The 11,729-nt window shown below is 46.5% G+C and overlaps 1 protein-coding gene across 1 annotated transcript; it reads left to right on the forward strand.

Annotated features, from left to right (window-relative positions):
• The first annotated feature begins 320 nt into the window (after nt 1-320).
• LOC101111225 (olfactory receptor 4D9) lies at nt 321-6,436 on the forward strand. The gene has a single exon (XM_027979091.3). It carries the CDS (start codon nt 347-349, stop codon nt 1,280-1,282), a length of 936 nt encoding a protein of 311 aa, XP_027834892.1. The 5' UTR covers nt 321-346; the 3' UTR covers nt 1,283-6,436.
• The last annotated feature ends 5,293 nt before the right edge of the window (nt 6,437-11,729 follow it).

Raw genomic sequence — 11,729 nt, forward strand, 5'->3', positions numbered from 1 at the left:
GATTCTTTACGTGTCCTAAAGTGGATGCTCACTCTTTATCACCACAAGCGGCAGGTGTTATATATAGCGCATGGAGAATCGAATAGGTCCACAGAGCTGTCGCCTGCGTTTCAGTGGCCACAGTGATAGAACCGACCTGCTCGAACAACTCCCGTCGGAAACGTGGGTCATCTTCTCCCTCACGATGGCATGCAGAATTGCAGGCACAGAGCCTGCACAGAAAATAACTTCCCGGGCCAGCACCAAAACCCAAGCGCCAGAAAAGACGAGGGCAGATCTCTTAATAGAGCCTTTAACTGTGTGTTATTTCTTCCAGAGATGCACCTGAAAAAGAATCTGTGACCCCATGGATCAGGGAAATCATACCAGAGTGAAAGAATTTATTTTCCTGGGCATTACCCAGTCTCGAGAGCTCAGCTGGGTCTTATTCGTCTTTTTGTTCCTGGTTTACATGACGACTCTGCTGGGAAACCTCCTCATCATGGTTACAGTTACCCGGGAATCCCGCCTCCACACCCCCATGTACTTCCTGCTCCGTAACCTCTCGGTTCTTGACATCTGCTTTTCCTCCATCACAGCTCCTAAGGTCCTGGCTGATCTGCTCGCAGAGAGGAAGACCATCTCCTTCAACGGCTGTGTCTCTCAGATGTTCTTCTTCCACCTGCTCGGGGGAGCGGATGTGTTCTCCCTCTCGGTGATGGCCTTTGACCGCTACGTGGCCATCTCAAGACCCCTCCACTATCTGACCGTCATGAGTCGGGGGCGGTGCACTGCCCTCATCGTGGCCTCCTGGGCGGGGGGCTTCGTCCACTCCATCGTGCAGATCTCCCTGCTGCTCCCCCTCCCCTTCTGCGGACCCAACGTCCTGGACACTTTCTACTGCGACGTCCCGCAGGTCCTCACACTCGCCTGCACGGACACCTCCTCTCTGGAGCTCCTGATGATTTCCAACAATGGATTAGTCAGTTGGTTCATATTCTTCTTTCTCCTCGTCTCCTACACAGTCATCCTGACGATGCTGAGGTCCCACTCTGGGGAGGGCAGGAGGAAAGCCGTCTCCACCTGCACCGCCCACATCACGGTGGTCACCCTTCACTTTGTGCCCTGCATCTACGTCTACGCCCGGCCCTTCTCCGCCCTCCCCACCGATAAGGCCGTCTCCGTGACCTTCACTGTCATCTCCCCTCTGCTGAACCCCCTGATCTACACCCTGAGGAACCAGGAGATGAAGGCAGCCATGCGGAGGCTGAGGGGGAGACTCGGGCATTCAGAAAGGGTTTAGCGTCTGTGCCGACAAGACAATACCAGAATTCAGAGATAAATATTAGGGCTTCTCTGGCAGTCTCGTCATTCAATCCCTGGTCGCAGAGCTAAGCTCCTGAAAGCTGCTTGATGTGACCAAATATATATACGTACGCAGGAGAGGGGTCCATCTGAGCCAGTCCTGAAAGTGGGCTGTATTCCAGCCTTCAGTCCTACAGCCCCCACTAACTGCAAGGGAGTCTGGGGAATGTAATCTAGCTCTGCACCCAGAAAGAAGAGGCGCGATCATGAAAAACGGTGAGCGCCAGAAATCTCCTTGACATTTATGACTCATTGCTAAGAAATCACGATCGGATCAGAGTACAAGGACTTGTGTTAAGGAGTCTCTTAATACCTAGAAATATTCACTGGGGGGAGTGCTGCATACTTGGAATGCACAGAGAACCACACTGAAGTGAAAGAGACATGAAATGACGAAATCTAACTTTCCTGACCCAGGAATTGAAGCAGCGTCTCTTGCATCTCCTGCATTGGCAGGCAGATTCCCGACCAGCAGCGCCACCCAGGAATGCCTGTCGGAAGCCGACATTCATTAATACAGAGGCTCCCAGAGAGATGAGTGTCTTCTTCCTATCGTCCTTTCCCCTGTCTCGCTCTACCACTGCCGGGCTCCAGCCCCGCTGGATCCAGGGTGATTTGAAGGTGGGGACGGAGTCGGCATCCTCGGAAAAATACATATTTAATTACAGATATAGAGAGAGATTAGAAACGGATAGTGCAGTAGGAAGATTAGAGGAGAAAACGAGGCTGAATAACTTGGATTACGTGGAATAGCATCCATGCTCCAGATGGGAATTCAGCCAGAAAAACGAGGAGCAAGAAAGAATGACATGGGGGTATCAGTCTTTCTGGAAACTGATCTGATTTCTTTATTTTGGGGGTTTGCTTATATACCTTTTGTTACATATAGGGATGAATACAGGGTCACGTGGGGGTCAGCAGTCCTGACCTTTATCAAAATCAGGTACTTCACATAAATGTATTTTTAAAAAAAGGTCTTAGGGATATTACATCATCTTCTGGCCATGAGTGAGACCTGCTGACATTTTATGATCCTTTCTTTCTGATAACCAAAAAACTTATTTCTTCCAAGGGTGTTTTTTCTTAAACCAGGCACCACCCTCCAAATACAGTTACCTTCCTATAGGATGAGGGTGTAGTGAGTTACAATCAAGAAAGGGATTTATTTAACCCAAGGTTAACATGATTAATCTTAAAGGTTAATACTTATTTCTCCTATATGCTTAAAGGTTAATGCTTATTTCTCCTATATGATAGTTATATTCGTTATAAGGGGAGGGAACATGGAGATTTAGCAGCAAACATCAGCCCAACAAATGAAAATCCTTTCACCAATGTTCCCCTTAAGATGTATTTAGTCTTAAGATAGTGATAAAGTTACATTTTCACATAGCAAGGACACAGTGATTTATAACAAAGTACAGTGATCTATTACAAAAGAGAAAATCCATTAACTCAAAAAGTCTAGTATTGCTAACCTTAAAAACTACTATATTTCCTTTTCTATATTCCAAATACATTGATTAATATATTCCCAGGTGCCTAAGGATATGGAGGCCTGGCAGCAATCATTGACTCAACAAGAAGAAAAAGCCCTATGCTAATTAAGACTCTCAAAATACTCCAAAACTCTCTGTGCTGTTTATGGTTGAGAGGTAGTAAACAATCATGTGGCAGGAGTATGGATAATCCTGTCACACAAGCTAGTCTGTCAGCAGAGAGGTTTGACCTGAGACATCCTTGTCCCACCCAGGGGAGGGAATTAGCAGCAATTATTGACACAACAAATGAAAAACCCTTCACCAATATAATTGCTAACCAACCCACCATACTAATAATTTCTAACTCCCCAAAAGAATTTGCCTTTAGTAAGTCTGAAACATCTCGTGCCGCTCACATTGAGAGGCTGTAAACAATCACATGTGGCCGGACGAACCTATACAGGCGGGCTAGATAACCTTCAGAGGAGTCCGTAAGCTGAAACACTCTTGTCACGCCCAGGAATTTTTATTGCCTTGGAGCTGCACGTTTACTCCTTCTCCGAGAGAAACGGTTATGTTTCTTTACGGTTTACCCCGTAAAGTCAGAGGTGTAGGTGAGAGCATAAAACAGACTCTGGTTTGGGGGTAGATGCTCAGGAACAGGGGGTTTCCTGAGGCTTGATCACGCCTTTGCGTATGCCAAGCCTCCTTCCTCATGACCTTTGCCATGGGCGGAGATCCTCAGGCTGGCCCCCAGCATATTACCACCACTCAAAAATGTTCTGAATTATTTTTCAATATTAGATATTCTTCCTCCAAGCATCAAAGTCCCAGTAAAGACACAACGTGTCTTCACTCGGATCCGTCTGTGGAGTAAACCCCCTTTACTGCCTGGCTCCACCTTTGCCCTGGTGCCACTGTGCTCCAGGCCCTCTGCACTTGTCACGAAGGTGTCCTTTCTTCCCCCTACTTCTCTGTTGGCTTTACCTTGAGCAAAACTGCTATGACTGGGCAAAATTTTAAATAACCAAAGATCTATACCCTCAGAGTTTGTGGTCCCAAGTGTGTGTGCGTCGCTCAGCCCTGTCCAACTCTTTTCGACCCCATGGACTGCAGCCCACCAGGCTCCTCTATCCATGGGGGTTCTCCAGGAAAGAATACTAGAGTGGGTTGCCATGCCTTCCTCCAGGGGATCTTCCCAACCCAGGAATCGAACTGGGGGCTCCAAGCCACCAGGGAAGTCTGTTCCCAAGGGTAGGACCCCAGAAACGACTGTGACCTAGCCAAAGTTGTTCATGAAGCTGACTTGGACCATTTACAACATGCAAAAGAACCTGATAAAACACAGTGAGGAAAAGCAGTTCAATTCAGAAGACTATTAAATTTACTTGTCTGTCACCATGACATCAGATAATTACTTGGATCGATATATATACCTATTTTTCCTCCACGTAGGGACATTTTCTCAAGGGACGATTAGATATGGAACTGATTCTAGTTTATTCTGCACACATTCCGTACATTTGGCCCTATCATTTGTGATGCTTTTTCCTACCCCAGAAACATTGATTTTAAACTCCCATGATATTTTTCATAAGCAAATAAATGTATCTATATACACAGATGGGCTAATTCAGGAGTGATCCTGTCATTCTGGATGTCTTTGAAAAATTCAAAGAAGAGTCAGGTTGCTTCAGCTTAGTTTCCAAGATGCTAGTGGGGTCAGCACCACAGAAACTACACTGAAGCAACCGTGAGATTCCAGCCACAAAGCTCTACCCTGGACGGATCTGCAGAGTTCTGCTGCTGTTACTGTTATGTAACTTGTCTTCTGAGTCCGAAAGAGACTATTGTCCACATAGCTCTTACTCGATAATAGACTATCAGCTCAGTACGATGTTAGTGAGTTATTGCTGTATAACACATTACCCCAAAACTTAGTGGCTTAAAACAGCACCCATTTCTTTTTATTCATCTATTTATGGCTGTGCTGGGTCTTCGTTCCTGCACCTGGCTTTCTCTAGCTGGAGTGGGCGGGCTGCCCACCTTTGTGGCAGCTGCTCTTGTTGAGGGCTCACGGGCCTCAGCAGCTGCAGCAAGCAGGCACAGTCGTCGAGGCCTGAGGGCTCCAGAGTGTGGATTCAGCAGCTGTAGCCCACAGGCTTACTTGCTCTGCGGCTCGTAGCATCTTCCCCGACCAGGGACAGAACCCGGTCCCTGCAATGGCAGGTATTCCCGCCCCCTGTACCCAGGGAGGTCCCACACGCATTTCTTAAGTCACAGTTTGTGTGAGTTGGGGATCCAGGCACAGCTTAGCTACATCTTCTGCATAGGATCTCTCACAAGGCCACAGTCGAGACATGAGCCGAGAGCTGCGGTCTCATCTCAAGTTTCGACTGGGCAAGGGTGGGCTTCCAAGCTCGCTCGTATCGTGAGCCATCAGCCTGGGGGCTGCAGTGCCTTCCTGGCTGTGGCTGGAGGTTCCAACCCTCCAGGGCCTCTCTCACAGGGCACCTCACTTCGCCAGAGTTCACAAACAAGGAGGAACAGCGCGTGTCAGCAAGACAGAAGTCACGGGCTCTTCTAGCCTGATCTGGAAAGGGGCAGGCTATCATGTTTGCCAACGTCTCATCCTTAGAAGCAAGTTAACTAAGTCCAGTCCACACACAAGGCAAGGGGATGGCACAAGAGCATGAATGTCAGAGCAGGAGCTGACAAGCTCTCCAAATAAACCAGGAAAAGATGATTGCAAACGATGAAAGAAACCTGAACGTATTTGATTCAGGCAGAGTTACAAAAGAACCCCCCAAAAAAAGGGTAAAGGGAAGCGTCAGAGGCATCTCAGAGACACAGAGTCCTGGTGAAAAGGAGAATAATAGTGCCGGGTCCACCGGAAGAAGGACCGAGGCTTTCTTTTCTTTTCTCCCTACACGGGGTCTTCGCTGCTGCGCCCGGCCTTTCTCTAGCTGCGGAAGGCGGGGACTACTCTCCAGCTGTGGCGCACGGACTGCTCACCGCTGCGGCTTCTCCTGTTGCCAAGCTCGGACTCCGGGGCTTCAGTACTTGTGGCCCACGGGCTTAGCTCCCGACAGCCTGTGGAATCTTCCCAGACCCGGGATGGAACCCAGATCCCCTGCATTAGCAGGCGGATTCTTAACCGCTGGACCACCAAGGAAGTCCTAGTTCTTTAAAAATATTTATTTGTTCGGCTGTCCTAGGTCTTCGTTGCAACACGCAGGATCTTCCGTTGCGGCGTGCAAAGAATTAGTTGCTGCATGTGGAATCCAATTCCCTGACCAAGGATTGAACCTGGGCCCCCTGCTTTGGGAGCACAGAGTCTTAGCCCCTGGGCCACCAGGGCAGTGCCGGAGGTATTTAGTTCTTGAGAGCAATGATCAGTTCTATTTTAGACGTTTTGAGTTGAAGTTGTGCCCTGTATCCAAGTGAGATAAGCCATGGGTATATGGTGAGAGACAAGGTTTCAAAATGATATTGAAAAGAAGACGAGGGGGAAAATGGGGTCTTGGGGTTCATAGGGCCTGGAACAAGGGAAAGAGAAAGTGAAGTCGCTCAGTTGTGTCCGACTCTTTGCGACCCCATGGACTGTAGCCCTCCAGGCTCCTCTGTCCATGGGATTCTCCAGGCAAGAATACTGGAGTGGATTGTCATTTCCTTCTCCAGGAACAAGGGAGACACTCAGTAAATACTTAGAGACGAATGGTACCAGCCCACCCTTTGTCTGTTTACGTGCCTTCTTTGTATAAGAAGTTTGGGCGAAAACAAGAAAAAATGCCTCTCCAAGTCTCTGTGATGCATCTGATTGTGTATACTATCAGGACGAGCAAACTGCCTGCCTTAAAAAAAGAAAGAAAGAAATGAAACAGGCTGCACACACTCTCCTGGGAGTTCTGTTCACTTTCCCTGAGTTCCATCTCTTAAGGAGGCAGAATCCTGTCTGTCCCCATGAGCCCTTCAGGCAAAGATCCTTGGGTTCTAATCAGAAGATGGAAGAGAAGTCACTCCTCCCCCGCACCAGGAGAATTCCAAAATCAAGATGTGCGTGTTCAATTTCTTAATAAGACTCAAGGGAACGGCATCCCATTAGGAAAGTCTGGCCACTCAAGTTCAACAATCACATCTGGAAGCATGCCCGGAGCTGAGGGACTGGCACTCGGGGCAGCCGCACCTGGGGCTGAGTGGCAGGACCACGCGGAGGTGATCCTTGGAGCCCGCCCTGTGCCTTCGGCGCAGGAGAGAAGACACTGCGCGGCCAACCCCCAGCGGCACGGCCGCCTTAAAGGGGACTGCTCATGAGCGTCGATGACTCCTGAGATCAGCGTATGCCACCGGACGGCCAGTGCTAGTTCTCAGGTAGGAGTTAGAGGTCAGGAGCTCTCAGCGGCATTATTTTGGGGCTTTGGGGTGCGGGCCTGTGTGTCTGACTGTACGTCTGTGCCTGTGTGCCCATGCACTACCAGCTTGGAAAATCTTAATGTGGATTTCAGAAATACATTGAATGGTAATAATGCTCCTGAAAGGTAGAGGATGCTGGACATTAAAGCTCAAAACTTCAGAGACGCAGCGCAATTAGCCCGTCAGTATTTGGAAGGGTCCTTGAGCAGAGAGAGGTCAGCTTGTCAAGAGGGCCCCCCAGGGGCACACGCTTGGCGGACAGTTGAGGGGGTGAGGAGTTCCTCTAGTTGGGGGCTCCATGACGTTCATTAAGCCTGTTTTGGTTGGGGGATGTTGCTGTTTGGTTGCTACTGTTGTTTTGCATTTCGGCTGAGCCGTTCAGCTCGCAGGATCTTTAGGTTCCTGACCAGGGTTCCGACCCAGGCCCCAGCAGTGAAAGCACGGAGTCCCAATCACAGGATGGCCAGGGGATTCCCTAGCCTGTTTTATCAGAATGGGTTTCTCTGGCCCTTTTTTATTATTATTATTCTTTTTAAACTTTATTATTTAGATTAAAATATTCCCTTTAGAAGTTATCATTTTGCTTTTATGAGGGTTTCTTTTGTGAGTAGTACATTCATTTTTTTAATTGAAATATAATTACAATGTTGCATTAGTTTCCACAGTAGGGCAAAGTGAACCAGCCATGTGTGTGCACACACCCCCTCCCCAGCCCACGCTGTAGGCCAACACACAGAGCCAAGCTGAGCCCTGGTGCCACACAGCAGCTCCCGCTAGCTGTCTATTTTAAGCATAGTGGCGGGTATGTCAATGTTACCCTCTTGATTGGTCCCTGGACCTACTTCTAAAGAAATTCTTGGGGTCTTGAACTCGTTCTTGCCAAAAGCAAAAAATAAACATAAACAATAATTTTCTGCTTTCCTTTCTTCTCTCCTGTTGCAAACAGACACACATACACAGAGACTCTCATCTATCCGTCCCCTCTTCCGTGTTTTCTCTCTTAGCTGTGCAAACATCCTGTGGAGGGAGAAGCAGCATTTTCAGCATTTTTCAGTTGGATCAGTGACCACTTTTACCACTCCCTTCTGCACAGAATCTCGTGCCTTTGGGTTTCAAAGCCCATTCTTCTCACCACTAGGACAAACTGCCCCTGGCACTTCTTGCCACCAATCAGCCATCTGTTAACTTTCAAGACACACTTGAGATTTATAGGTTAACTGAGATTCAAATGCTGGTGAGCAATAGACAGAATACAATCTTAGACTCATCACAAGATAATTGAGGGCAACACTATTTAAAACAATTGAGAATTAAAGCTCCAAAGGTCTAGAGCAGGGGTAGGGGGTGGGAATACATTGGGATTAACAAATGCACACTGTCATATATTAAAACAGATAAACTTACTATATAGCACAGGAAACTATATTCAATATCTTATAATAAACTATAAGCTATACTGGAAACAAATATTTGTAAAGAATATAGATATTTACATATACGTAGATATAAAACTGAATCACTTTGCTGTACACTTGAAACTAACACAATAAGTCAACTATATTTAAACAAAAAATAATTTAATATATATTTATTTTTAGAAAGTTCCAGAGGGCTTACCTGGAAGTCCACTGGTTAAGACTACACTTCCATGCAAGGGGCACAGGCTCGATCCCCGGTAAGGAACTAAGCTCCCACGTGTCGCACGGTGCAGTCAAAAATATTTCTTTTTTTTTTTTTTTGTTAAAGCTGCAAAGGTCTGGAAATCACCTGGATCGATGGATCCATCTAATATTGTGTAATACCGGGCAGACCTTGCCTGCTTACAAAAGGACTTGAGGCAGTGTGTGCTCCCATTTCACTCATGAAAAGACTAAACATCCTGGAGTTTAGATGCCTTTAGAAATTCCACTGTTGCTTCATGAAGTCCTCAGAGTTCAGATCTCCCAAGCTGGTATCTTCTTTCTGAGCCACAATACTTCCCACTGTAGTTTAAAATTTAAAAAAAAAAAAAAATCCTCTGTGCATTATCTAAAAAACTAAAAAGCTGCATATGTTCTGATCACTTTATTTCAAAAATCTTTTAAAATATTTACTCTGAAAAAAGATAACTGGCCCTTTTAAAAACAGAAAACATTTGAAGGGGATGAAATCTTTGGGGAGTTATTGATGGATTCATAGGTCACTGGGAGTAAGCCAAGAAAATTAGCTTTGTTCAGCTTGGCCTTCAAAGGAAAGAGAATAGGAGGAAAGTTAGCAACGTGAAGTTCTGTTCTGATGCGAAAATGAGGCATAAAGTACAGTGGGATCCAAAGATCTGAGTCGTTAACTGAAGCTGAAGCTCCAATACTTTGGCCACCTGATGTGAAGAGCCGACTCACTGGGAAAGCCCCTGATGCTGGGAAAGGTTGAAGGCTGGAGGAGAAGGGGACGACAGAGGATGAGATGGTTGGATGGCATCACTGACTCCATAGACATGTTTGAGTAAACTCTGGGAGATAGTGGAGGACAGGGAGGCCTGGCGTGCTGCGGCCCATGGGGTCACAAAGAGTCAGACACGACTGAGCGGCTGAACAACAGCAGCAGAACAAAAGGACGGCTTCAAAGTGGGAAGGACACAAAGAAGTGAAAAGAAGTGCCAGAGGTGAACACAGCCCAACGTTTGTGAGACCAGCAGGGGAAGGGCTGAGCTCACTCTGCCCAGAGTGATCAAAGGGGGCGCAAAGCAGGGGGACAAGCTAGGGCTCGGCAGAGTCACAGAAGCAGAAAATTGCAGAGCCGCTTGTCTGCCAGCTGGCATTCATGTGAGTCACCCCCTCCACAGGCTGGGAGACAGAGCTTCCTTCCTTCATGATGATCACATTCAAAGAAATGGCTCTTGGTCCTTGAAAGAGACGCTTGTAAGTTGTAAGAGATACACAGCAGAGTTGCCAGGACTGGTCCGGAAATGCTCTAAGCAAGGGAGATTAGGGGCCACTTCTGATGTTGGCTGGAACAAACAGTAAATTCTCCTGGTAGTTTTGTGCTTTCCCAGGCAGGCATTTTAAACGAGGGCCTGGGGTCATCCTAAGGACACTGCCTTGTGTCTCCAGAGGCCGTGTGATGGTCTGGTCATCTCTTTTGCAGGTCTGGACAGAGTCCTTAGGTGCCAAAATTCTGCGGTTCTCAGGTGCACGCTCGAACTTTGGGGTAAGGGAGATGTTCCTTATCCTAATTTGGTGATGGTTTCATGGGTGTGTGTATATGTCAAAGCTCATCAAACCGAACCTTTAAGTGTGTGTAGTTCATTGCAGTAAGTTACACCTCAACAAAGCTGATTCTTAAAAAAGAAAAAAAGGTGCAAAGGATAGTTTTTTGTTGGTGAAATCACAAGAGACTGATGCCTGTTAACACCCAAACTAGAATTCATTCTAAATACTCTCTTTAAGACGGGGTTGGAAACAGGTGACAGCAGCAACAAACTAGGATCCGCAAACGAAGCGCGGCGATAAGCGCTTTGAAAACTGTGCTCCTTTGCAAAGTAGGGACGCTCTCGATTGTTTTATCCTTTGGCATACGTGTTGGGGCGGGGAGGTTCAGAGGAATAGATTTTATTTCTTAGAGCAATTTTAAGTTTACAGAAAAATTGGACAAAACGTACAGAGAGCTCCCATCAACTACCAGCCCGGTTGCCCCATTACTCCCACTGTCCACGGCGGGCTCCACTGGGTAAAAACTGACAGACCAGGATGGAGACGTTATTCTCAGCTGAAGTCCATGGTTTGCATGAGGGCTCACTCTTTTTGTTAAGAAAGCTAAAGGAAATGTTAAGTCTCCCTTCCACGCCATACTTGATCATTTACTATAAGGAAAAAAAGGTTGGTTGCAATCCCAGTCTTCCATATTCTGGATGTGTTTACAATACTGATACTTTAGCATTACTTTCAAAAAGGGAGGAAAACAGACACTTACCACATTCTTATTCTTTCCGATAAAAAACAATAGTTCAAATAGTGCTAACAGCTTAATCACAAAAATAAGATTATGGTTTTTATCCATAAAAGATAATGGATATTCACTTTTATCCATTAACTCACTTAGTGCTGAGTATTTCAATTTGCCTGCCAATAATAACAGAATAATAAGCCATATGTCATGAGTATAGCACTTGCATGATTTTAGTAATTTTTTTAAAAAGCAGATCTACCCTTCAGTGACCTAGTATTGAAGAACTGCAGTACTTCCTAAAAGCATGATTTAAAGGACTTTTAAGCATTTGCTGAAAATTCTTTTAAGTATCACTAACAACGATAGCATGACAATTAGAGTGTTCTTAAAGCTCTTTAGAATAACAACTTATAATATTTTGAGCTAACCTGAGTCATGATTGCAAATCTGGCTTCAGTGTGGAGTTCCCCCTGGCAGCAACTGAGGCAGGCATGGGACCCAGATCCTCCCACATACTGGAAAGCAAGAATGTCATGTGTGTTTGTGCAGGACGAAGGCGTTCCACGC

The sequence above is a fragment of the Ovis aries genome, chromosome 15 (genome assembly GCF_016772045.2).
Source record: "Ovis aries strain OAR_USU_Benz2616 breed Rambouillet chromosome 15, ARS-UI_Ramb_v3.0, whole genome shotgun sequence".
NCBI lineage: Eukaryota > Metazoa > Chordata > Mammalia > Artiodactyla > Bovidae > Ovis > Ovis aries.

Bases quoted from the DNA above. Each gene is read 5' to 3' on its own strand.
- LOC101111225 (XM_027979091.3), top strand. From the start codon at position 347: ATGGATCAGGGAAATCATACCAGAGTGAAAGAATTTATTTTCCTGGGC.